The sequence below is a fragment of the Fusarium pseudograminearum genome, chromosome 1 (assembly GCF_000303195.2).
Source record: "Fusarium pseudograminearum CS3096 chromosome 1, whole genome shotgun sequence".
In the NCBI taxonomy this organism is placed as follows: Eukaryota; Fungi; Ascomycota; class Sordariomycetes; order Hypocreales; family Nectriaceae; genus Fusarium; species Fusarium pseudograminearum.
The window spans coordinates 6,861,279-6,886,562 of record NC_031951.1 but is presented as its reverse complement, the minus strand read 5'-3'; the positions used below and the strand labels follow the sequence as shown (position 1 = coordinate 6,886,562).

The following is a 25,284-nucleotide window of genomic DNA, read 5'->3' as shown; positions in this document are numbered from 1 at the left end:
CAATGGTACAGCCTGAGTGACTTTAGAGTTGCACTACAGATAGAGGACGGTTATCGTTGCAGATAAGCTCAGTAGAACCTTGAGATGCAACAATTAAACGTTGATACTCGTACGTTGTCGTCTTGTTTGTCGCATGTGACATGACCTTTTGCTGTCCATCTACAGCTCTACAGCCCGAGTACTAGGTTCGTCGTTTACAAGTGACAGTTAGAGTAGTGTCCGCTACAGGGACCCCCAGAACATACCGCCCGTATCCGAAGCAGCCACTCACAAGCCTCGAAGCCGTTCCAGGTACTCCCGCTACTTCATTCTAGCGGATTACCTATGTCCGCTGAGCTGAGACTCGGGATGGAATGACCTCACCTCAGCCAGGGATCCATTCCCCTATTCTGGATATTTTGTTGCGAGATCGCCAAAGGCCGAGTATTGAGATCCGCAACACACAAAACGCCAAACGACATTTCCATGAAGATCAAGCACTGGCCACTGCCGAAATCCTAGGATTCTCGTTCATGGAACGATAATCCCTGTCCAGAGAAATTAAAGGGAATGCCCTGAGCTCTAATTTTCCAGAGCCAAGACGGCTTGACGGCTCTTGTGACGTCTGGTTGTCATGCAATTCAGAGATTCATTCAAAGAGCGCTTAGACACATATTCTGTACCAGTAGGTATTGTACAACAACATCTTTGTTGACCGAAAGGCAGTGGTGTATCGACCAAGACAAAAATGCCATCAAACTTCTCATCATGTCAGCTTCTAAGAATCTCACTGTGGATTAAACAATTATAAGCCTCGTATCACGCAGTGGATTCCAATCCACTGCACTGCCATCTATCAGCAGGCATGCATGCACCCATCGTGGATCACCATTTACCACCAAAGGGAGCAATCTCTCGTGTTGAGTGGTCCAGGAACGCTTACCACATCACAATTTTAGCTCAGACCCCTTGTCCGCGGACAATACCATGGCGGCATGGCTTCACTTTTTATCGGCCGATGCGGAGAATTGGAACGATCTATTCCTCTTTTGCAAGCTTATTACAGAGCACGCGCTGTTTTACTTCAATTGGTTGTCATGCTCTCAGTGTAGAAACATTGACTGTTGAAACCATGAGAGAAACAATGAAAGTTATTGCCCCCTGTTCAGACCAGACTCTCGGGTTTGGTATTCATTTGTATCCTAAAGCTGATCACCCTTTTTGGGTTACATACCAGCATGTTCAGCCCTAGAATCGATGTCATCTTATGTCCTTTGATAAAAGCATGGGTATCAAATATTGCAGTACATAGTCTAAATATGCATACATTGTCATCAACATATCTCATAGCTGGTTTCAATCGGCGAATTCATCGCCCGCAGGCTCTCGTCCAAAAGTACTGTTAAACTTGAGGAGGCCAGTCAATCCACCAACCCAAGGGTCATCGTCTTCGGTCCTTATCATGCATGGCACACCGCCGTGCCACTCTTCACCAGGCCCAGCGCGTCCAATGAATTCGCCTTCTACCCGAATCTCAGTCCCCGGGGAGACTCCAGCGCATCGTTTGCCATCAATGCTGAGATCAAGCTCACGGCCACGATTCTTCCTGCTCATCCGCAAGGTGACTTTGGTGTCTAGTGGAAGTACTAGAGATCGAAAGCTGAGACTGCAAGGACTGATGGATGTGATGAGAATGGACTTGACTAGTGGGTGGACAATAGGGCCACCTGCACTTAGACTGTACGCTGTCGAGCCCGTCGGCGTGCTGATCAAGATACCATCAGCTGTGGTTTCGGTAAGAAAATGTCCATTCTGGTAAATATCGATAATGGCTAGATGGGGATGAGACCCTCGATGCACCGATATCTCGTTGATTGCTCTCAACGATGGCGATGGTTCGTGAGGAACTGCTAGCGCTTTTGCCCCCGACTTGGCCTCGCTCGATAGTGTATCTGACAGCCAATGGTTGATATTGTTTCCCGAGGGATCATACACGTCAGCCTTGATACGATGGCGCAGCAGCACCTTTGAAGCTCGCTGAGCTCCCATGCTCTTCCCCTTGTGTCTATCCCACGCTGTGTAAGAGACTGGGGATGTCTTATCCCAATCACCTCGAGGGTAGTTGGCCTCGCGTGTAGCAACATCACTGCCGCTCATAAATGTTTCCCTCCAAGCCTTTTTGTATTCTCTGAAATCCCATTCTCCGAGAAAACCTAGCGTTCCCATATTGAATGAAAGGATGGGAGGAACAGAACCATGGAGCTTGTACAGACTAGCAGCTCGGAGAACAGTACCGTCTCCTCCAAATGTTGCAATGACGTCAACCTTGTCTGCCATGTTGGATCGAGAGTCTGAGGCGTAGATTGGGAAATCAAGATGCTCCTTTAGCGATTCGGCGATGCGCGGCTCAAAGACGAGGTTGACTTCAGGATACTCATTACGAAGGTATGTGGAAAACTTGACAACGGCGTCGACAACTGCTTCCGAGTACAGCTTGTGGATGATGAGGAGATTTTGAGGAGGTTTGGGCCAGTTCAAGGATAGGAGAGATGATCCGGGCTTCGTGCTTTGGAGGTATCGTGGGTTTATTCTATTTGGTAGTTCTGCAATGCTGCGAATTTCCGAGGTTCGGCAAGCGGACGTTGTCGACAGGAAACGGCATGTTTGTGGAATGCAAGTCGAGGTTGGTAGTCGAGCAATGAACGCACGCGTCGGTCGCTGATATAGTCTGGGCTGGATGGGCGCCAGGCCTCTTATAAGGGAACTTCTAGACATGGCACAAATGATACTGCATGGCTTTCGAGAAGAAAAGATGCCTGTATAGGCTGATTAAATTTGACTATGGATGACGCCGAAGACGGCAGCTAGAGGCTTTGCAACGGCTGTGGCAGAATTTACGAAGCTAGAGGTGGGCTGTTTTCACCGCCTGCCTTTCTCAGCACTAAGATTTCTCGAAAATGATGAGGATACATTCGCTTGGAGAGTTTTCAAGGGATCAGATCACGGTATCTGGACCCTTTAAACTGACTCAAACCTTGTAACCTTAAAGGCAATAAGTCATCAGGTGAAGAATGTGTATGACCTCCACTGTAGAGTGTCATGTTGAACCCCGCGATAGCTTCTGTAGATGCAGATCCAACAGCTGCGAGATCTGATATTGCCAGGCTGTGATTGGTCAAATAGCGCTCCTTCCTCTGTCTTTAGCAAGGGCGTCATAGGACCTCAGCCCTCCAGCTCCGACACATCCGCCTGATGTCACTAGACCTACTGCTAGCAGCTAACGAAGAATAGACAAGCACATTATGTAGGTACGGTAACAATAAGCTCATGCTCATGCCCAAGCACAGACATTAATCACATGCTGCAACTTTGACTATATTCTTTTACAACATCGCCTTTACCGTTACCGTTCGTTATCTGGAGCTTTGTTAGCTTTGCGACAGCCGTTCGCCTGCTGCCACGAGGCTTCTACAGCTGCGGACTTACTGCCTGTGCCACGCGACCCCTCGTCTTCAGCCCAGCTCTGCGATACCCATCTTGACGAGGCAAACACGAGATATAACAGTCCCGCGAGCGCTCTTTTGTCTGTTTTTGTTCGTTCTTTCGCCGTGATACCTCGTACGAAACACATCGGCCGAAATAGACAACACAAAAGCAAGCAAGCACACTATAGCCAGGCGCCGCCATGGCTGATACCACAGACGCTGACCCGTCAGATACGGGAGTCCCAGCGCCAGAAATCCTCGCTGGAATTACTGAAGAGTCGTTGGCCAAGGGGAAAAACCCGTTACCAAAGGAAGAGCATCCGTCAGGAAAGGACGGCTATGGAACTTTTATGCAAATAGTCCGTGGCTCCTGTTTCGCTTTCTACTTCAACTCATGCATCGTCATGTACGCATACCAACGATCCAATTGACCGCATCATGGCTAACATGATGGCAGCATTTTCCTCACCCAGCTCATCGGTTTGCCGCTGTACTTTGTCAACCGCGACTGGTACTACGCTTACATAGCCATGACCAAGGGCTTCTTTGGTCTGACCATAACTCTCATGACCCAAATCTGGGGCCCGACAACCATTCGAGTGAGCGGTGACGAGTCGGTCGCTGGCCAGATTAAGTTGCGGTCCGACGGGGGAGTGCAGTTTGAGTTCCCTGAGCGGTTGGTCCTCATCGCCAATCATCAGGTAGGGAAAGCGATGCGATACGCAAAACGGTTGTGTGCTAATTCCCGTCGTAGATTTACACAGACTGGCTTTACCTTTGGTGGATTGCCTATGCCAACTCACCAAGCATGCATGGACACATCTACATCATTCTCAAGGAGTCACTCAAGCGCATCCCAATTGTCGGTTTGGGTATGCAACTCTATGGGTTCATCTTCATGTCAAGAAAGATGGCTTCCGATCAGCCTAGAATGGCGTACCGCCTCAACAAATTGAAGCAGCCCAAGGTCGACCCCAATGGGAAGTCTTATATGGACCCGATGTGGCTGCTCCTGTTCCCTGAAGGTACCAATCTTTCCAACAATGGACGTAGAAAGTCGGCAGGCTGGGCCGCCAAGATGGATCTCAAGGACCCCGAACACGTATTGCTTCCAAGGAGCACTGGCATGTTCTTCTGTCTGAACGAGCTCAAGGGAAGTCTCGACTACGTCTATGATTGTACAGTCGCGTATGAAGGAATCCCGTAAGTTGTGATCTGTAAGCCCCGTTACACAGCATAGGAACTGTCGACTGACGGACGAATATAGCCGAGGTGGATTCGGTGAGCAGTACTTTGGTCTGGTTAGCACCTACTTCCAAGGACGCCCGCCCAAGTCGGTCAACTTTCACTGGCGTCGTTTCCGACTAAGCGATGTTCCCCTTGACGACCAGAAGGCCTTTGATCTCTGGCTTCGCGAGGAGTGGTATAAGAAGGATGCACTGATGGAAGAGTACATGACAACTGGTCGGTTCCCTCGCATGGAAGGCGGTAAGGTCGATTACATCGAGACCGAGGTCAAGACACGGCAGCCATGGGAGATTCTCCAGCTCTTCGCCGTCATTGGCACTGTTGGGTTGATTTGGCACAACGTCAAGAAGACCTTTACAACTATGACGACCGCCTTTCAATAGAAAGAGCCGAGGTTCGGTTGGGAATTGATCAGGTAATGGTGAGGATGTGGATGGAACCGGACCTTGGTGGCTGTGTCTGTCGAAATCTGACTGCTTCGAGGTTGCACAACCTCTCAGGGTGAGCTGGAATGGTTTGGTAAAGGTGTGAAGGTTTTGCTCGTTTCGGATTGAAGTTTTTTCGTTTTGTTGTGGTATAGAAGAGATACCGAGGCGCAGTCTGGTTAGAAAGGAGGCATCCATGAGAAGAACAGAGGACGCTATTAGGATTCGGACAGGATCCGAGGGCTGAGAGGCGAATGAGATATCTGAAGACTATTCGAGGTAGTTGAGCAAGCGTATAGCAAGCAGTACAGTAGAATTGATAGCCTGAATGATTGGCACTTCACTTTTGTCGCTACTGGAGAAATGATCATTAACGGACAATAGAGTCTCGGCGCGTACCGACGTTGAAGCTAGGGAAGGATGCGCAAGAATTACCACAAAGAGATGACAGTGCTTTCGTTTGGGTTGGGTTGCCATGCGGTGTTGCTGCAAGCCTCCCTCAGGTGGCAGCTCAAGCGCGGACCAAGCCAAGCCAAGTTGCAAACAACCATAAATTAGCGCCCCTTGTTCGGAGTTTGTCCAACGAGGAGGATGTTTTTGAAAAGGTTGGGGGAGTCTTTGAAGTAGGTACATAGTAGTAGCCTTTCCGGTCTGGCCTAGTCGCCTTTACTGTCAAGGGTTAGATTAACTACGAGCCTCGGCATCCAAGGTCGCTCTAGGAAGCGTAATTGGTTCGGGATATCGAGAGATGATGCGGGGGTGGGGAAGAAACGCGGGGAAAGAGATTAAGTTGAAAGTTTTTGAGTGTGTCTTTGAGTCTTGACCAGGTCTAGGTAGGCACTGAGTGAGGTATCGTGTCGGTCGGTGATGGAATGAGATTGGTTTGATGATCACGTTAAACGGGAGGTGGCTTGAGGCTAAGGGCTTGGGGGTGATGGAATTGGTGACTTTTTGCTATATGGGTTGCATGAATTAAATGAGTAGAAAGGGGTGTCTAAACGACAATAAAGTGATTGTGTATTTTTGTTGGTGATTGTCCAACCAGTTTCATCTTTTTGTCGCTCCAAAACGAGAAATAGGCCCTTGTTGGTGTAAGTGAGGTCGACAGATGGACAATCATGTTGTGTTGCCCTCGACTTATAGTAAAAGGGAAATTGGCTTGACACAGCATTTGGTTACTGGTCAATACTACGACAAACAATGCCAATGCTCGCTTCTAGATTTCAGCCCATGCAACACAGAAACAGGAGACAACAAGTCAGTATCAGTCAGTGCGTGCGCGGAGGCAAGCAAGGGGCCTGTCAATTTACAGAGGCGTGCTGCAACTGGTTGGTCTATCCAACAGCCAAGACTGCACTACCCAAGCCTCTTTCTTTTTTCTTCTTCTGTCTCATAGTTAATTGACTAACTAGAAACCAAGAAGGAATTCCGCACCTCAAACATAAAATCAAGTCTGCTGATACATGAACAACGTAGTTGCATGGCTCCTCCTTCGCGTCTTGCCCCGAAAAAGGCAATCCTCCGGGGCGTAGGAGCTGGAACTGGAGCTATTAGTTAAATATACGGAGACTCATGGGATCGAATTGCCTTACCCCGCAAAGTTCCCACACCCCGGGTTTTTTATTCCTTCACTATCGTGAGGTGTGGAGCGACCCTCTAGGTTTACCAGGTAGATCTTGCGGGGGAGAGTCACAACGTAGATGGGAACATGGGGACAATACTGACGCAAACCCTCCTCCAAAGCCAAGCATACGATATCACACAAAAAAGGGGGGGTGTGGATTCTTTTGTTTAGCTACCTATTCCTGCTTGGCATTGACCGCCACCCGAGGCATGCTTGCTCGATAAGAGAGAGAGAGAATAGGCAGAGTAGGTAGTACTTTGGGAAAAGCCGGGGTAAAAGACATGAACCCAGACGTATATATAAAGAGAGGCGAACGCATCGTAAACCAACAAAACAGAATAAACTGGAGACAAACAAAACTCGGGGTAAGACAAGGCAAAGCAATCCAAGCTTGACCTCTTCGATCCGTGAAACTTGGGACCTTCCTCTTTCTTCTTCTTCATCCACTCAAAAGGGGGGGGGTTGTGTAACAAATCAGGTCAACATAATCCTCACCATTTGCTCATCGCTTTTTATTATCTATCCCACATATCCCCTCTTCTCTCTTCTCTTCTCTTTCTTTCTTCTTCTCTCAACCTCTCTCACCAAACCATCAATCCTCTCAAATATAACCAACCATGGAGAGGCCAAACGATATGGAGGCTGTTGAGAAGCAGCCCGACTCCGACTTTAAGCATATTGACCAGGCTCCCAGCAAGGTCAGCTCCGAGATCGATGCCGACCATGGCTTCACACCAGAGGAGCAGCGCAGCATCATCAAGCGCATTGATCGTCGTCTGGTTATCACTGTCGGTGCCATGTACTGTGTCTCGCTCATGGATCGCACCAACATGAGTGCTGCCAACATTGCCGGCATGGGTGCTGAGCTTCAACTCACTGGCTTCCGATACGTGGGTCTTGTTCCTGGCAAGTGAGATCGATATCATATGAACTAACAAAAACGCTCAACAGAACATTGCCAATCTCGTCTTCTTCATCCCGTACATCATCTTTCAGCCGCCTTCGACAATCCTTATCCGCAGAATTGGTCCCCGCTTTCATCTGGCCATCATCACTCTCCTCTGGGGAGCCGTCATGATTGGTATGGGTTTCGTCGAAAAGTTCCCTCAGCTTGCAGCTCTCCGTGCGGTTCTTGGTTTCTTCGAGGCTGGTTTCTTCCCTAGCTGCGTTTATCTGCTTAGCACCTGGTACACACGATGTGAGTACACTCAAATCTAGCCAATGCTCACTCAGTCACTGACCAATATCCAGACGAGGTTGGAAAGCGATACTCAGTCTTCTATCTCCTCGGCTGTGTCGCTTCAGCTTTCTCCGGTATTCTCGCCTACGGTGTACGTTTCACCCCCCGCTTGCGCTATTTCGCTCTTGCTCACATTTCACTCCACAGCTTATGCAGCTCAACGGTCGCGAGGGTCTCACCGGCTGGCGCTGGATCTTCATCATCGAAGGTGCCTTGACTTGCACCCTTGGTATTGCCGGCTACTGGCTTCTCGTTGATTTCCCCGACTCGAAACGCAAGACGTGGTCTTTCCTCGGTGCTCGTGAGCGCCAATGGGTCGTTGATCGCATCAGCCGTGATCGTGGCGATACCGTCGTTCCTCCCTTCGAGATGGGCAAGTTCCTTCGCGGCGGCGCCGACTGGAAGGTCTGGGCATATGCCATGATCTTCTTCGACACCACCACCATCAGCTACGCCCTCGCTTACACCCTGCCCATCCTTCTCGTTGGCAACATGGGCTTCAGTGTCGGAGCTGCTCAGTGTCTCGTTGCTCCTCCTTACGCCTTTGCTGGTATCGTCATGTTCGTGACAGCTTGGGTTGGTGACAAGTACCACGTCCGAGGTCCCTGCATTCTCTTCAACATGCTGCTTTGCCTCATTGGACTTCCCATCATGGGCTGGGCCGAGAACCCCAACGTTCGATACTTTGGTGTCTTCCTTGTCACTGCCGGTGCCAACAGCAACATCCCAACTGCCATGTCTTTCCAGGCCAACAACATCCGTGGTCAGTGGAAGCGAGCTTTCTGCAGCGCCACCCTCGTCGGTTTCGGTGGATTCGGCGGTATCGCTGGAAGCTTGGTGTTCCGTGAGCAGGACAAGCTGACGGGATACAAGCCTGGCATGTGGGCCTGCATTGCCTGCTGTCTCGTCACTGTCTGTCTTGTCATCTGCTGTGACTTGGATTTCAAGAGAAACAATGCCAAGGCTGACAGGGGTGAGAAGATTTTGGAAGCTCATGATGTGAGTAAGCCCCTTCCTGCTGATACAGAATCGTTACTGACAAACTATCTTTCTAGGACAATGCCACTGCTGATTTCCGCTATACTTACTAAGATGGACGAGCGCGTGTCGACTGTTAGCGTACGATTTCTATGTTGTTCGAGGTGGTCATGTTCAAGTAGTCCAATAACATCTATTGTTCATGTCTTTGTCTTTGTCTTTGTCTTTGATATACCTTGCACTCATCTTGGTGACATGTTGCTCATAAGAGACAAAAGCCTTTCGTTTTGTCACCTCAAACGCTGTTCGTCCTCCCAGGTCATAGACTGGATACTGTTACTCCTGAACAGCGTCGTGTTCCTTGTCTTGTTCTCCAACCATGACCATCGTACATTGTACACTCCCACCCGAACACCTTGGTCTCCCGCATACCCGTACAAAGAAAATTCTTTCTTCACCATTTCCTAATAAACCTCTTATCCAACCCGTCACAATGATGATTCTGTTCTGCAATAATACATTTTCGTTTCTCATCTCGCAATCATGAGTCATCCCGAATACGCTGTCCCAGTCTATCTGGGCATTTTGGCCGTCGAGCTAGTGCTTTGGCTATTTCTTCCCATCGTCTTTGTCACCCTGTTGGTGTTAAAGTGCCGTATGGAGACCAGAGAGGTAGAGTGGTTGGAGGAGGGTTGGCTTTTGCCCGTGGAAGAAACACCGACAAACTATCAAACCATGATCCATGGTTCGAGGGTCTTATGATAACAGGTTGGTAGAGTTTTTGTAACAATGCTGGCATTGTTTTTTGATAGATGCTGACGATAGTATCCGCTACAGACACTAACAAGTCTTTGTACAGAACAATCGGAACCAAGAATTAGAACAAGAGACTATCATTTCGCTTTGCGCTGTAAGTCATATATCTATCTATATACACAAATTGCATTTTTCTTCGCATATTTACATCATGAACATAGTCATCGCAACACCGAATATAGCAGTAAGCAGAGAGATTTGCACACCGCTAGCAGCGTTCGTGTCATTTCCTCCTGTGCTTCCACCGCTACCCTTGCCCTTGGCTTCCTCTGAATCAGCGTCCTCCGAGTCGTCATCGCTGCTAGTCGCGTTGGTCTTGACAACACGCTCCTCCAGCTTGGGCTTAAGAGGGTTGTGCTTATCAAAGTACCCGATCAGCACCTCATCCTGGGTGTCAAGAGTAGCAACGTTCTTGTTATCCATGCTGAAGAAGTTGTCACCACCACCGGCCAGGAAGTCAAGCGTGACAACGCGATACTTGGTCTTGTCCTCGAAAGACTTATCGTCGAGCTTCAGGCTGACCAGCTTGGATCCGTTCTTGTTGTCGGGGTTGAACTCGACCTTGAGACCCTTGGAAACCTGGAACCACGAGGTGATCTCCTTGTCATTGTCCTGGTTCAAACCTGTCACGGCACCCTCAAAAATATTCTTGATCTCGGCACCGGTGAAAGTGAGTTCAACGATGGCGTTGCCGAAGGGGAACGATGTTAGGACTTCGCCACGGGTGATGTTACCCTCGTCGATGGTGGCGCGAACTCCACCGGCGTTGATAAAAGCGAAGCTGGGCTTGTCGTCGTCGGAGCGGCTTTGGTTGAGGCGGTACTCGAGCATGGCGTCGGCCATGACTTGTCCGAGCAGACAGTCTCCGTCCTGGCATGTAGACTGATCAAGCTCGGCATCAGTGTAGCCAACGACTTCGGCGGCGAACTTCTCGAAGGGACCTCGCCACGACTCGATCTTCTTCTGGAGGTCCTTGTCCATCTCGGTCTGGTTGGTGAGGTGGATGGGAGCACCGTGGTATGCGAGGGGCTTGCCGTCCTTGTCAAAGGTCAGGTCGATGGCACCAAGGTACTCGCCCCATCGGTAGGCAGTAACAATAAAGACTTCATCGCCGTTGATGTTGTCAACAATTGTGGGATAATCGCCCTCGGAGTTGCTCATGTTGCCAAGAGGAGTGTGACTGTGACCACCGATGATGAGAGACAGACCCTCGGTCTTGGCAGCAAGCTCTTGGTCCACATCATAGCCAAGGTGAGTGAGCGCAACAATTCGGTTGACCTCGGTCTTATTGCGAATTTCCCAGACAGCCTTTTGCACTTCGGTGATAGGGTCGAGGAAAGTAGTCTTGTTTCCGACACTGGAGATTCCAGGTGTAGTGTCAGTCGTCACACCAATGACAGCCAAGTCATGCTCCTCAAAGATCTGGTAGTTCTTGATGGTCTTGTTGAGGCCCTCGTACTCGCTCTTGACATTACATGAAATGACAGGGAAAGTCAGGTTCTGGAGAAACTCGCCGAGCTCCTCGTCGCCGCCATCCCACTCGTGGTTTCCGAGGGTCATGGCGTCAAAGTCGAGGGCGTTCAAGTTCTCTGCGATCTTGGAGGGTCCGTAGAACGAGTAGAACAGTGTGCCCTGGAACTCATCACCCGCGTTGAGCCACAGGTTGTCCGGGTTGTCCTTTCGCAGGGCATCAACTGTGTGCTTGATGCGCGCGTAGCCACCAAAGCAGCCCTTCTTGGGGTCGACGCAGTCTGTGCCTGACTTTGCGAATTGGTCGAGATGGGCGTGGACATCGTTGACGTGGAAGAAGGCTGTGAGAGTTAGTGATACAGAAATTAATTGAGATAGGTGTGGAGTGCATACAAACATTGTAGTTTCCGTCATCGTCAATGAAGCGTTTGGTCAATCGCTTGCTGTAGAGGGCATCATCAGCGATGACAGAGCCGGTCAAAGCGAGGGCAGTGAGAGTAATTGACGACTTCATGATGAATGGTTGGACTCGTCAAAAATGCGCAATTGCCCCAGAATTGAGAGTTAAAGGGTGGACATTTCCTGGAATTGATCAAGAGTGCATGGCCGGTCTCTTTATCTCGTCAATTGACCCTGTCAGTGTTTGCTTGGCCTGATCGTCGCTGGGAATGACAGGTCTTGGGTCTTGCAAAGGTTCCATGATAAAAGGGATCGCCAAGACCACACGTGGGCAACGTGACTGGCTTATCGCACGAGCCGAGGTGAATCCTTTCATCTTGTTTATTGATTCTGGTCGTAATGTATCGTGTAACCTATCAGTATGCAGAAACGTGTCTGTAGGCTGCTGTTTTATCTGTGATGGTCCCTGTTGAATGTGATCTTGCAGTGATCTCTCTAGTCTCTGTACTACTACCCTGGCACTGAATAATTCAGCCCATCAAGGTTACTTGATAAGCTTGGAGGCCAAGACTCAAGACTCGGGGTAATCGGTGCCGCTTCGGCGCTGTGAGACAAATGAGGAAGGTTTATTGTTTATAGCGTCGGTCAAACGGTTTTTGATCAAGGCTAGCCTGACCAATCTAGACATTCCTTGTGCACAGTAACACTGTAGTATGTGAGTCTAGTTGAAAGTCTACTCTGTACCTGCCTAATAGACAGGCATACAGGTAGAACTCTTCATTGTCGGTTGCTGCTTTTTATTGCTGTTATCAATCATCAAGATGGTAGCACTAACAACTGAATGACTCGTACAGAGAGAAACAAAGTCCCATCTTTCCATCAGAGCCCGCAACTGAACTGGGGCGATGGATATTTAGTGTCAACGCATTAGCCTTTAAGCTTATTCGTTGCGACTAGGTAGGCACAGTAGATAAAACGCCTCAATGACCCTGAATCTGAACATTGGCTTGCTTGTCAACTGTTGGTCACGTCAGATGCGGGCGTTTTTGACGAGAGCCAAGGAATATGGGCTTGTGACAAATAGACAAGACAGCCTGTCTCTATGAACTGCCCATTTGAGCAATCACAACCTTCATTTAACTTTTGGTATCACGAACCGCCAAGACTTTTGTGTTATTGTTCATGTTGCGGCTGGAATTTGGCCACTGCTGGGATGTATCGAGATGCCTATTCTGATCTAGCGCAATCCCTGCAAAACATCCAATCGCTAGGTAGTTACTCTGTAGTTAATCTGGTTGATCATCAGTCAAAGCGTTGTTTATTCACGATAGTACCTAGGTACTATGTAGTTTGTAGGAAACACAACTCTAGATATACCGAGGTTGCCAAGTCGGGGCCCGGAGCATCAGGCCCGAAGACTATAAACTAGAAACGAAGCTGTTGATATTAGTCTCGTCCCGTCTCTCTGGTTATTGCTGGTAGTTCATTTATTTATAAGCGCATATTTCTCCAGTGGTCGCTTCAAGTGGGAATCAGTGGAGAGGTGCCGTATTTAGTGGCTTTAACAACGTCCGTGAACTGGCTACTGGACAGCGGGCACTAACAAAAAAACATCTTGCCTCCGTTGTCTAACTACTACAGTCGACAGACAACAAAAGAACTCGAGGGAGATTATTAGACGCCATCTCATATCCCGATCACTTTCGGACCCTGTCACATTATTCGTCACTGCAGTATCGATACTATTTTAGTTACTCGGTACCTATAGTTAGGTGCCGAGTGAGCGGTGTGCTTCAGACTTGGACATGCTCATTGGATCTCTTGGCATATCTACTTACTACCCTATACCTCGGCCATGAGTCAGCTTGTTCTCTGTCATGTTGTTACGAATAACCTCATATCAATCAAGAATCTCATATCAATCAAGAATCTCGTATCATACCAAGACACTCGCCAGTCAACATGTCTCGAAGTCGCGCTCTGTTCATTCCATGGAAACATGCATCCGTAGCAATAACAATCCATACGTAACCAGCATGGCGATCTACTCTAAAGTACCCAGAAACTAGCATCATCACCAGCAGGGACACACACTTACATGCAACCAACAGTTAGGACTCGGGACCGAACACGGCCAAAAATCCTACTACACGATTCAAGTTTGAAACTATCTTGCTGTCAACTGATTAATGCTATTAATCGACAGGGACCCTGTTCGTTGCAAGTCTTTGCTGTGATATCCACTCCCAACGATCACTGCCTAGGACGACGGGATCTTCATTTAGTACGGATCAGATACAACATTGTCGTTAACTCCATACGCCTACTCACGGCTCAAACTTGATGATTAATAGGACACAATCTAAACTCCATATCCGATTATGTGATCAACTTTCTCTCTGTCTCTCTCAAGATTGCCATTATCATGGCGACTCTTGGCATCCGATACTCAATTGCTCCATGATGCAGCAATGAGCTGACTTTTGCCCGCCAAGAGGTGAAAATTTACTCAAAAACAACAAAGCGTCTGGAAAACCAGTGCCGTTTGCGAACGGCGAGGGCTCAGCTGCTGTGCCAAGACCGTGTTGGAAATAACAACGACGTCCGAGCGACAATCACCCAAGCTCAAGCTGCCAGTCGCCACGGAACGGCGCGTGAGTAGCTACTTGTAGTAATAGTTCAGGGCAGTACGTAAGTTCGGCCTCGTCACTTTCGCGCTTGAGATTTCACAGGGCTGGGCCGAAGGCACGAAGCGAAGCGAAACCGTTGCAAGAAAACGGAATCTTGGCTTTGATGGGGGAAAGCCAAGACGTTACCAGTAGGTACGTTCGCGGCTCCCTCCCACCTTACTTGATCAAGTTAGATGTTGGCCTACATCTCTCGTGGAGGGAGCCCACGGTAGTTGTGGGCACTCTGTGAGCTGGGCTGATACCGATTCGCTGCGTATACGGGATGATCTTCAGATGAGATTTGATGCAGGAGCTCAACGACTGGCTGACGCCGGTTACGGGTATGACCGACCATCCGATTCTCGATCACCGCGCTCGCTTGTTCAGGGGAATATCGAAAGGCTAGGGGATATATCATATGGATTGACGGTGGCTGCCCTGACGCCGGCGGGCCGATCAGCGGAAATAGCAACCTCGACATCGAATTTGGGTGTCGATCTTTGAAAGGAAGTCCTGGGTTTTCGGAACAAGAGGCAATTTGACAACGTCACGTTTGGCGCACGCACAGGTACAGCACAGTCCAAAGCCAAAACAGCTAGCCAAGTTGGCCGACGGGAGGCCTAGGATGTGGGTAGAACTTGTTTCTGGAGCACTAGAGAATGAATTGGGATGTCAAATTGAGGCGAATTCATCATATGGGCTGCATGGTGATGAGAGGTTAAGTAATCGGAGATACTAAAGTAAGTGTGTTTCCGTGGAATGTCAACGCAGCAACTGATGTGCAGTGACATTTTGAGTGTGTTGGTGCTAAGAAATGCCATCTATAATTTGGGATTAATGATCTACAGAAGGTGTTGATATTGATAATTGTTGTTTTTGATAGTACTGTACGTTTGTAGTGGTTGAGTCTTGGCAGAGGATGGAACAAGTTCTCTACCTGGTACGCATAGACCATTGGTTAGTGATGGTCAGCAATGGATCAAATTTCACATACAACGAGTCTTGGCATGTACTACATCATGCAATGTCATCACGTGAAATAATTACCTACATTGCCTACCTACTAACCTACTACTGTCTACCACACATCGTGTGGTTAAGGGGGACCTCTCAGATGAGGTCATCTCGGTTCAATCCGATAATCGACACCTCTGTACGTCATTTGACTCTGGAATAATGAAAAGAAGACGCAACAGAAGCACAAGACTTTCAGGGTCACCCTCCTCCTGGTGCCTCCTGGTGCCTCTTGGTGCCTCTTGGTGCCTCTAGGGTCCCACATGCCAAGAGTGGGCGGCGGCATCGCACCTTGTCCGGTATAGCACGGGTACCTAGATACCCCAGCTCCCGAACCCACGGAACTGGGCAAAGCAAAAAGCGACAACTAACGTACCGTAAAGCCAAAAAACTAAACTGTTCGGATAACGAGGCAACACTAATAGTGCGCCATGGCGTCTTGGTGTGTGGATGAGGCGGCGTACTTGCTAGAGCCTGCAAAAAATGGACGGACCCAACTCTATTTGCCGTCCGTGTCTTTGGTCAACCAGGTTCCCGTCCTAACCCTGACCGACTAAACAGGGATTCGACACGGATGGGTGACTTGGTGCTTGGGGATCAGAGAGATGGCCTCAGCATCAGCCAGCCAGAGAAACCCCATATCCCTTGCAACGCACTCCAACTCTCGATGTGGGCTTAGTTAAATGGCTCGGGCCCTGTTGGAGTCGACAGAGAGACAGAGACAAAGCTGAACTAAAAGGAATCACTCCAGAAGCTTGGATCAAAATCGACATGGTTCACCATCCATCTCCTCTTGTCCTTCTCTCCACTCACTGAACTGAATCGAGCGAGCGAACCCACAAGCTGAGACTTGACTTTAAGGCTGACTGACAGTAACCATCCATCCATCAACAAAGATCTGCCATCATCCTCCCCGATACAGATACATACACAGATACAGTCATGGTACGGTACAGAGCATAGACTGTCACATCACATCGACACAGCCTCATGCCAAGAGAGCTTGTTACCTAGGGCCAAGAACTTGATCAAGTAAGCAGAAGCTCGGCACTGTAGATTATACACTATACCGCGGATCGGTAGTTGCATTTGCATACCTCTGACACAACAGTTCCAGTGGCAGTGGCAGTGAGCAGCGGGCAGCCAGTGAGTGCGTTTGCCAATTGATACTAGGTACATGCCCTAGGTGTAGACTTTTTTTGCCCTCTTCCCTTTTTTAGAGCAAGGCAATAAATACCCAAGACTCTTGAACCCCAAGCAGGCAAGCAAGGAAGAGGGAAAAAAAAAAAAGTCCAAGCACATCCATACCAAGACAAGAATTTACTTGCACAAAAGTTGAGACAGGGACAAGCAGACGAAAAGAAGCGGGGGGTGGGTTTTCTTTTTAACAACCTGCCCAGCCAGACACAAGATAACACAAAACATCAAAAACCTCTTACACACATCACCTCTCCCTCCCTCTCCTTACCTGGCCTCACCTTGCCTCGCCTCGCCTTGCATATATACCCATACCCATACTTACTTATACCCATCCAATCCCCATACTCATACCCATACTCATACATATACATATACGCAACACAACACAACACAACACAACATCCCACACCCGCATGCCTTGTTCTGAAAAATAAGGACATGGCAAAAAGATTTGTACCTTCTGCATCGGCTTCGTCTTCTCCCACAACAACACTCCATCACGACAACCCCAAATGGAAATCATCACACCCCAGGACTACCAGAACAACTCTCGCAAGCGACAGCGTCGTAGCCTTCGTCCCTGCGACGCCTGCCGGAAGCGAAAGACTCGCTGCGTCACAAAGGATGGTGACGGTGACTGCGTCCATTGCCAGCTGAGAGCTACACCGTGTACCTTCCAGCACGACCCCCCAGACCGACAGGTTGCAAGCACCAGCGGGAATAGCAGCAGCACGACCACAGCCCCAGGAATCCAGGAAGAAATCGGCCCAGACGAGATGCCAGGACAACTTCCTAACCAGAGCCAGAACCAGAACCAACCTTCAGTCAGGAGTATGAGCCAGCAAAGCCGTAAAGAGTCTCGGGATGAAGTTCAGTCCGTCTACTCCGTCCCATCGATCCAGCCATTCCTCTCCCCGGCCGAGACGCGCGCTTCTGCTGATAGTGGTATGCCTATTGCTCCGCCCTCGGTGCTTGTTCCCGAGCTAGGTCCCCTGGATCGAACTATGGGCTGCTCGTCTACGCGCTTCGCCGAACTTTACGGTCTTGGGAGCGACATGGAGCCCATACTAATGCGACATCGTCCCTACGATCCTCAAACTCACGAGTTTAGCCTTGATACACATGCCATCCGCCGAGTGCTCGAGAGGGACGACGGCCAGGAGTATCCCTTGACGTTTCACATGGCTCGAGACGAGAAAGCAGTTGACGGTGATCCCACCTTTTCCCAGGTCGACGCCATCGAGAGCTGCGTTCGCCCCCATGGCCCGAGCCTCGTCGAGCTCTTCTGGAGACATGTTCAGCCGTGCTATCCCATCCTCTCCAAGGACCCCTTCACCCTTGCCTATAGCCAGTCCTACCGTCGCATACCCGCGGCCCTACTCGGAGCAATCTATTTATCCGCGATTCGCTGGTGGACCTATGACCCTGAGCTCTCCATCAGAAGTCCCCCGGATGCTGCCCTACTGCGTAGGATGCTCCGGACAGCCATCCCGGCCTCCTACCACCGCCCAAAGCTCAGTTCCATACAGGCTGCCCTGCTCCTCCTCCAGTGCCAGCCCGAGGACCCCCTCAACCCGGACCATACCTTCCAATGGGGCCTTACATGCCAGGCGCTTGCTATCGGTCAGTGTCTTGGTCTTCACCTCGATGCCAGCAACTGGACTATTCCCCAATGGGAGCGCAACGTTCGTAAGCGTCTCAGCTGGGCGCTATTCATGCAGGACCGCTGGACTGCATTGGCTTACGGACGACCTGTTCACATTCACGACGATGACTGGACAGTTGGCGATCTTACTCCTGCTGATTTTTCAGATTTTGAAAGTGAGGTTCCCAACGCTCCCTCGGCTTCAGGATCCGTTTCTAGTTCCGTTTCTGTTTCTGGCTCCGACGATGACCGGAGATCGATTGCCTACACTGGCATGACACAGTATATAAAAATGGTGCGGTTGACACAGATTCTATCAGTCGTCTACTCCACCTTTTACACAGCTCGCACCTGTCGAGAACAGGACACGATGATACTCTTTGAGAAGGCCAGGCCTCTCTTTGAGATGCTGACAAACTGGTACCACAACATCCCGCCAACGCTGCAGATGAATGTTATCTACCAGCGCAAGCTGTGTTTCCACGGATACTTGCACTTCTCATACTATGGTGTTGTCATGACCCTCCTGCGCCGCCTGATTCGCTCTACAGCCCTCCCGCCACGCTGTTCAGATGATCGTGTGCTCTCTAGCATTCGCCAGATTGCCCTCCAAACAGCACAAAACGCAATAAATTTCGTGATAAGCTTGAGACCCGATCATCTCGAAGCATTTTGGTACTTTACATCACCCTACCTCTTCTCGCTCCTCGGCTCCTTTACCACCCTACTTCTTGTCACTTCACTGTCTTCCCAAGAACGACATTTTTGGCAAGAAACCCTAAACTCGTATCTCTGGAATCTCCGCATGATGAGCAAAAGTCATCAGCCAATGCAATACGCTGTAAACCGTCTCGAGGGCGCCATACTGCGCGGTCTAGAGCACTCCTTGGCGGTCAACTTGAATGAACCGCTCAACGACAAAGTGAGCCCCATGATGGGAAATTATGCTGCAGATGTATATGAATACACCGATTTTGGCGACTGGGACCTGGCCGCTGGCGCGACAGGTCCATATGATCTTCTTAGCGGGCTGGTAATCCAGCCGAATTCCATGATGCCGCAGGACGGTATATGATGAGAGCTGCAATGAGGATAATCTTGCAGCGAGGAAGGTTAATAGAAGAATTACTCGGCGTCTTCGAGATTGTCCGACTCGGCCAGGCCGTCCTTAACACACATCGAATGACGCATATTAATGTCAACCAAATCAACCATGCCATCTTCCACATACCATCCCAACCTGCGGACGCCACAGCGGTCGCTGTCTGTCCAGTTGGGCGGTATCGGTAGTCGAAAGCTCAGCGCTCGCCCACCGCAAAAGACTTCCACTATTTGTCCTCTCAAAAAGAGGAAGACACCATCTACAAGACTGACGTTGTCATGTCGCACAAGCTCAGGACCATCGACAGGTCGTGGAATGTGCATACGGTATTGGTCAGCCCAGAAATCATCCAGGGGAGGGAAGTCGGTCATGAGTGCGACAGAAAAGAAGCCATTTCCTTGAGGAGTGAACTGCAAGCGATGACCCTTTCCAGTGCTATCAACTTGCAACATGACTCCAAAAGTGTGAGCATCGCAGGCTGCGATTTTAAAGTCCACCATGAGATGTCTCTTCCATTCTGCAGAGCCCAGCTCGGGATAATGCGTCGCTGTCGTCCCGAGAGAGCAGAGATACAAGCTGGGAGCAGCATCGCCCGGCGACACAGGTCTCGAGGTTCGCCATATGTAACTCCGAAACTCTTGGGAAGCATCAATGCGCAGACAGGCGTTGGTGTCTGCCCACATGACTCTCGTAATAGCGAGATCACCTCCCCAGAGCCATTTGTTCTCGTCATCCGCATAGTCGCCAATCCAGCCGAAGCAGATCCTCTTGTCAGAGTCTCTAGCCTTTGGGCATGATTTGGCTGCATACCAACGGCGTCCATCTAAGCGTCCATGGGATCCATCGCGCGGGACGCGAAAAGGACCATACGGAGTGTCGGCCATGCGGTATACTGTTCCTGCATTTGGTGCGTGGAAGCGCGAGTATACGAGATACCACTTTCCATTTGGCAGCGTGAACAACTCTGGGCATTCGGGGCAGAAGACGTCGTTGGGGGCGTACAGAGGCTCAGGGGATACCGTCCAGGCCTCGAGATCGGGGGAAGTCAACAGGGCGATGCATCCACGACTCCAATACGGGCCATTGGCGAGACGAGTGCCAACAAGCATCCAGTATCTTCCTTCAGCGCGGTTGAAAAAGACAAACGGATCTCGAAAGTCGATACGTTCAAACTTATCCAGCCCATTGCCAAGAATATTGATTGGCTGTGATGTCGAGTCGAATCTTGTACCATGTCGGTCAAATGCCTTGGTGCGAAGAATGGTCTGCTGGCCGTTTCGAGACAAATTATATCCAGTATAGAATATGTTCATGTTCTGGTCCAAATCGAGCACGGCGCATCCCGTCCAGACGCCATCTGCGTCAGGGTCGGTACTCGACTCCGCGGGGGATATCACAGGCTGTGGGTCCCGTTCCCATTCGAGGAGGTTCGTTGATCGCAAGCGTGACCATGTTGTTCTCAGTCGCTGAGGATGGTGCTTTGTGGATGGTGGTGTGCTGAGGTGGAAGACGTGGTATGTGTCGTCAACGAGCAATGGGATGACATCGGCGGATGCTTGACTGGCTGATGCGCGAGAGTAAGGGCATAATTCGGGTGGTGGAGTTGGGACTGGGAGTATGGATCGCATAGTTGTTGTTTGCAAGTGTTTCCTTTGCTGTCTTGATATGAAGTGTAATGAGTGAGGATGTAATGTAATTGAGGGACGAACTGATTATCAAGATATGTAGATAGGATACTGTTTGTTAGTCAAGAATGAATGACAGGAATAATAAAATAAAGCAACGTCTTCTGTTTATATCCATCTTGGAAGAAACCTTGGCATATGTACGGGCATATGAATACTTAGGTAGGTATGGGTATAGATATCTCTGTTTAGATATCGAATGGAGTTACCATGATTCATGTACATGGTCCAGGCGTCGGGGAATTGACTCTTGGAACATGACTCTCCAACTGGAACATTGTCACCTTTGAAGAGGGGTAAAAGAGAAGATCACATATCAAGTCAGGCAGGGGGGGGAAGGGGATCATCCAAGAAATAAAAAGAGAATTAGAAGTTATACTGGACAGTTTACCGCGTCGGCAGCAAGGTATTCGAAAGTGATCCTATTTAGAAAATGCCCCGGCACGGCGCTTCCAGAACGAGTCAAGCTTCTAGACCCTTGCTCAAACTTTATTTCGATGATCCTAACTTGCACCGGTTTAGTTTAGGTTTCGATGAAGAATGCCCAAGTCCCGGGGGCCCTAACCTGATCCTGAATAGTGAGACCCAGGCAGATGAGAGAGACATTGCTAGGCTGGGTAAACAATAATGAGGCTTACGGGAGAATGTGTTCTAGAATTAAAATCATCAGCTTATCAGACAAAGCCTCAAAGCCTCAAAAAAAAGCCATTGCAAGGTAGGGTAATGAGGGTAAGGAAAAAAAAAGGGGGGAACTTTTGCTACAAGACATCATGATCAGGCCAAGACAAACTCGTGATTCAGTCATTTTTCGTATGTGACGTTGTATTCTTTCCGGAGCCTCTCTCTTCCTCCTTCTTCTCCCTCATCATCAACGTCAACGTATCCATCACAGCCCTCTCTCTTTCAAGGATACCCTCTCCGTTTGATCCACTCACTAATCAATCTGCTACATCGGAACCGCAATCGCAATCTCCCCCCCCTCATCTAAAACCCTACTAACGATAGCTAACTAAACCCAGAAAGCCTTTGCCGGTTCTGACAGCAAGAGAGAGAAAGAGAGTAAAGACCAAAGATCAAGGCACGGGGGCAAAAGCAAGAGTATCGTCCCCTCCCTTTCAGCCCTGCCAACGCCCGCGCGCCGGACCGGACTCCTTTCTATTTCCCGCGGAGAAATAATTCAGAACAAACAGTAACTGAATCAAGAGAAAGTTACAGATTCGGAACATGTTCTTCCGGATTAGTTATCCTTATGTTTGGCTCTGTTGTGGCTTTGCAGCATTAGGTGCTTGTCTGTATGGCTACGAGGGCGTTTACTTTACCGGGGTATCGACTCTTGGTATGTTGCTTTTTTTATCTCTAAAAACTAAATTAAACCAGACATTAGTGTTATACACTAGCTGACACTTATCAAAGATGTCTTTGTACGCGACTTTGGCACGCCAGTATCTGGTGCCGAAGGCAAATATGAGATCTCCCCGTCCAACTTGGCCGTCATGACGAGCATGATTAACGTGGGAGAGTTGGTGGGATCACTGCTAGCAGCTCCCATCAATGACCTCTTCGGCCGAAAAGGAGCTTTCATGTCCGGCGCCATCGCTGTTATCGTCGGTGTTGTAATGCAACTTTCCACCACCTCGAGTCGTGCTCTCATCACAGCTGGGAGAGCCATCTCGGGGTTTGGCGTGGGTAACTTTTCCGTTACTTCGCCTTTGTACATGGGAGTACGTCTCTTTTATAATGTGTGAAATATGTTTGTCTTTTGCTTATTAGTGATTCGCTTGTAGGAGGTTGCGCCAGAGGGGTTGAGAAGTCCACTTCTCATGTGCTGGCAGCTCGTCTTGTCTATATCGCAGATCATCGCTGCTGGTATAAACCGAAGTGTGATCCACAACGACACTACTTTTGCGTATCGATTCCCTATTGGGTTCCAGCTGATATTCCCGCTGGTACTACTCCTTGGTATCACTTGGCTTCCAGAGTCACCACGATGGTTATTGCGCCGTGGACACCATGACAAGGCGATGCATTCTCTGCGTGTACTTCACCGTGAAGATAAGCAGTACAATTGTCAAGCCGTGATGCAAAGCATCGAAAAAGACTCTGCAAAAGATAACGTCGATGATGCAGAGAGTGCGTGGATACAACTCATAACAGACCCCGTTGAGCGTCGCAAAGTCATCTACAGCGCCGGCGCTCTGGTTGCCCAGCAAATCAACGGGATTCAGTGGTTCTACTACTTCGGGACCATCTTCTCCAAAGCGATTGGCCTGCGGGATCCATTCCTCATGACGCTTATTGTCTTTATTATCCAAGTCTTTGTTGTTCTTGCGGCGGTGCTACTGGCTAACAAGATCCCAAGACGACCTCTTTTGTTGATCACTACGGGAATCATGACTGTGTCCATCTTTGTAGTTGGGTGTTTGGGAATCCCTGGTGGACAACCGAGTGAGACAGTTGGCAAGGTGATCATCAGTTTTGTTATTATTGAGATTGTGGCCTTTAATTTTGCTTGGGGGCCTCTTGGCTGGACTATCGTGAGTATCACTCCCTTTTGCAAATTATCTCTTAACTAACATATCATTGCAGGCTTCTGAAATGGCAGTTGGAAGAAACCGCAACAAGATCTACGCCGTGGCCGTCGCTTCGTTCTGGATTACAGTCTGGGCCACAGTCTTTACTCTGCCCTATCTGTACTACTCTGCCAACCTCGGCCCCAAGACTGGTTTTGTGTACACGGGACTCTGCTTTGTCACGCTGACCTACGTCTACTTTTGCGTTGGTGAAGTCACAGGGCGTAGTATCGAAGAGATCAATGGCTTCTTTCGAGATGGTATTCCTGCGCGGCACTGGAAGAAGCAACCGTTTGGTGAAGCACAGAATCCTCCAGATGTAAGCGTCGTCGAGGTTCAGGGACAGGAAAAAGTCACTAATCATTGAAACGAGTTGTGAATTATGTACTTGTGATATCTATACCCATTAGTCTAGCATACTGGCCCTGTTGACAATCTTGACCCTGCTAGTGGGTGGCAGAAAAGTTGACCTCTCAAATCTTGATGTATAAAAATAGATAGCTAAAAGGGTATAGTCTAAGTAGCATAAGCTGACCTACTAATTTCGTCTCTTGTGCTCCCAGCAGCCAATTTTTCTGATACCCTGAGGCCCTGATCTATACCAGACTTCTTAGGCTGTTTATTTTAAAACTTAAAGGCCAACTTTTTGCCCACCAACATGCCAAGAACGAGGAATCCGGTGCAATTAGACTAATTCGAAGCATCACTGGTTTCTCTAGCATAAGTCGATGGTTCAAAAACAGCTACTTTCCCGCACTTTCTTTGTTCGTAGTGGCGTGGCGGGTAACTATTTTGGGCATCTTCAATGTCAACACACACAAGGCGATGATACCCCTGCCAAGAGAACAAAGAACAAAGAAAACGGTCTGTTTCTGAAACACCCAAGAAAATGTCTCTATGTGTTTATTCTTCGTTGGATGTTTGTTTTATGTTTTAGCTTCCATCTTCTATTAAAAGAAATGGTGGCGTGGGCGGGCGAGTGATATAACTAAATACTCATGCTCAGAGTGACTGTATAAGAGGACAGAACGACCATGTACAGTCATATACAATCCAAACTACTGTATCTCTCTTCTAAAGCACTTCTATTTACTATCGAATTTCAAGTCTCGCACCAAAAGTTCATCCGAAATCAGATACAGTCAAGTTCTCCAAGATGCCTCATCCCACAATGGAGACTATCAACCCAGCACTGTTGATGCGCCAAGCATCCCATGCTCCTCCAAGTTCAAACAGACCATCAAACCCAGCAATTGCAAGCCAATTTACTGGACCAGTTCAACAGGCTACTCCACCGTCCTCGCCATACCCCAATAGCGAAAGGCAAAGCGCCTGGATGGGAAGTGTCGGCTTCACAACTCGCTTCACTAGAGACAGTATGGGATACGGTCGAGCAATTTCAGAAACACAGGCTACCGCCTATGAACCCGAGCCCCTTCAGCCTCTGTTCGGAAGATCGGTTTCCCTATCGCCCTTGCCTGAGCCCAGAAGCGAAAACGCGCAGATACCATCGGGAAATAGGATGGGAGGGGACTTGGCATGGCTATATGGGCGGCCACAGTCAGGATACATTCAGGGACAGAATGTTATTATTTGCAATGGTGAACAAAGAATAGTGGCGGAAAAGATGTACATCAGTCGTGGTTTTAGAGGAGCTGGGACGAGTCGTTAAGTGGATAACAGAAAGGTTGGCCTCCAAGTTTTAGGATATAACAATGAACAGACTGAGAAGTCC

At 49.1% G+C, this 25,284-nt stretch overlaps 8 protein-coding genes across 8 annotated transcripts, besides 4 other annotated features; 5 read left to right on the top strand and 3 right to left on the bottom strand.

Annotated features, from left to right (window-relative positions):
• Nucleotides 1-1,335: 1,335 nt before the first annotated feature.
• FPSE_05163 (uncharacterized protein) lies at nt 1,336-2,754 on the bottom strand (the record flags this gene model as incomplete). Its single annotated transcript, XM_009258281.1, has 1 exon — nt 1,336-2,754. One exon carries the CDS (start codon nt 2,752-2,754, stop codon nt 1,336-1,338), a length of 1,419 nt encoding a protein of 472 aa, XP_009256556.1.
• Nucleotides 2,755-3,664: 910 nt separating this feature from the next.
• On the top strand, nt 3,665-5,095 carry FPSE_05162 (uncharacterized protein; the record flags this gene model as incomplete). Its single annotated transcript, XM_009258280.1, has 4 exons — nt 3,665-3,870; nt 3,922-4,165; nt 4,219-4,667; nt 4,732-5,095. 4 exons carry the CDS (start codon nt 3,665-3,667, stop codon nt 5,093-5,095), a joined length of 1,263 nt encoding a protein of 420 aa, XP_009256555.1.
• Nucleotides 5,096-7,292: 2,197 nt separating this feature from the next.
• Nucleotides 7,293-7,343: a repeat region.
• Nucleotides 7,344-7,378: 35 nt separating this feature from the next.
• Nucleotides 7,379-9,092, top strand: FPSE_05161 (uncharacterized protein; the record flags this gene model as incomplete). The annotated part of the gene is made up of 5 exons (XM_009258279.1): nt 7,379-7,651; nt 7,713-7,959; nt 8,013-8,092; nt 8,149-9,000; nt 9,057-9,092. 5 exons carry the CDS (start codon nt 7,379-7,381, stop codon nt 9,090-9,092), a joined length of 1,488 nt encoding a protein of 495 aa, XP_009256554.1.
• An 847-nt stretch (nt 9,093-9,939) lies between these two features.
• On the bottom strand, nt 9,940-11,779 carry FPSE_05160 (uncharacterized protein; the record flags this gene model as incomplete). The annotated part of the gene is made up of 2 exons (XM_009258278.1): nt 9,940-11,606; nt 11,659-11,779. The coding sequence occupies 2 exons, from the start codon at nt 11,777-11,779 to the stop codon at nt 9,940-9,942; spliced, it is 1,788 nt and encodes a 595-aa protein (XP_009256553.1).
• A 5,025-nt stretch (nt 11,780-16,804) lies between these two features.
• Nucleotides 16,805-16,845: a microsatellite.
• Nucleotides 16,846-16,920: a microsatellite.
• Nucleotides 16,921-16,948: a microsatellite.
• A 111-nt stretch (nt 16,949-17,059) lies between these two features.
• On the top strand, nt 17,060-19,267 carry FPSE_05159 (uncharacterized protein; the record flags this gene model as incomplete). The annotated part of the gene is made up of 1 exon (XM_009258277.1): nt 17,060-19,267. The coding sequence occupies one exon, from the start codon at nt 17,060-17,062 to the stop codon at nt 19,265-19,267; it is 2,208 nt and encodes a 735-aa protein (XP_009256552.1).
• A 50-nt stretch (nt 19,268-19,317) lies between these two features.
• FPSE_05158 (uncharacterized protein) lies at nt 19,318-20,922 on the bottom strand (the record flags this gene model as incomplete). Its single annotated transcript, XM_009258276.1, has 1 exon — nt 19,318-20,922. One exon carries the CDS (start codon nt 20,920-20,922, stop codon nt 19,318-19,320), a length of 1,605 nt encoding a protein of 534 aa, XP_009256551.1.
• A 1,351-nt stretch (nt 20,923-22,273) lies between these two features.
• On the top strand, nt 22,274-24,018 carry FPSE_05157 (uncharacterized protein; the record flags this gene model as incomplete). Its single annotated transcript, XM_009258275.1, has 5 exons — nt 22,274-22,315; nt 22,377-22,700; nt 22,764-23,513; nt 23,566-23,868; nt 23,965-24,018. 5 exons carry the CDS (start codon nt 22,274-22,276, stop codon nt 24,016-24,018), a joined length of 1,473 nt encoding a protein of 490 aa, XP_009256550.1.
• Nucleotides 24,019-24,705: 687 nt separating this feature from the next.
• On the top strand, nt 24,706-25,221 carry FPSE_05156 (uncharacterized protein; the record flags this gene model as incomplete). The annotated part of the gene is made up of 1 exon (XM_009258274.1): nt 24,706-25,221. The coding sequence occupies one exon, from the start codon at nt 24,706-24,708 to the stop codon at nt 25,219-25,221; it is 516 nt and encodes a 171-aa protein (XP_009256549.1).
• Nucleotides 25,222-25,284: the final 63 nt, after the last annotated feature.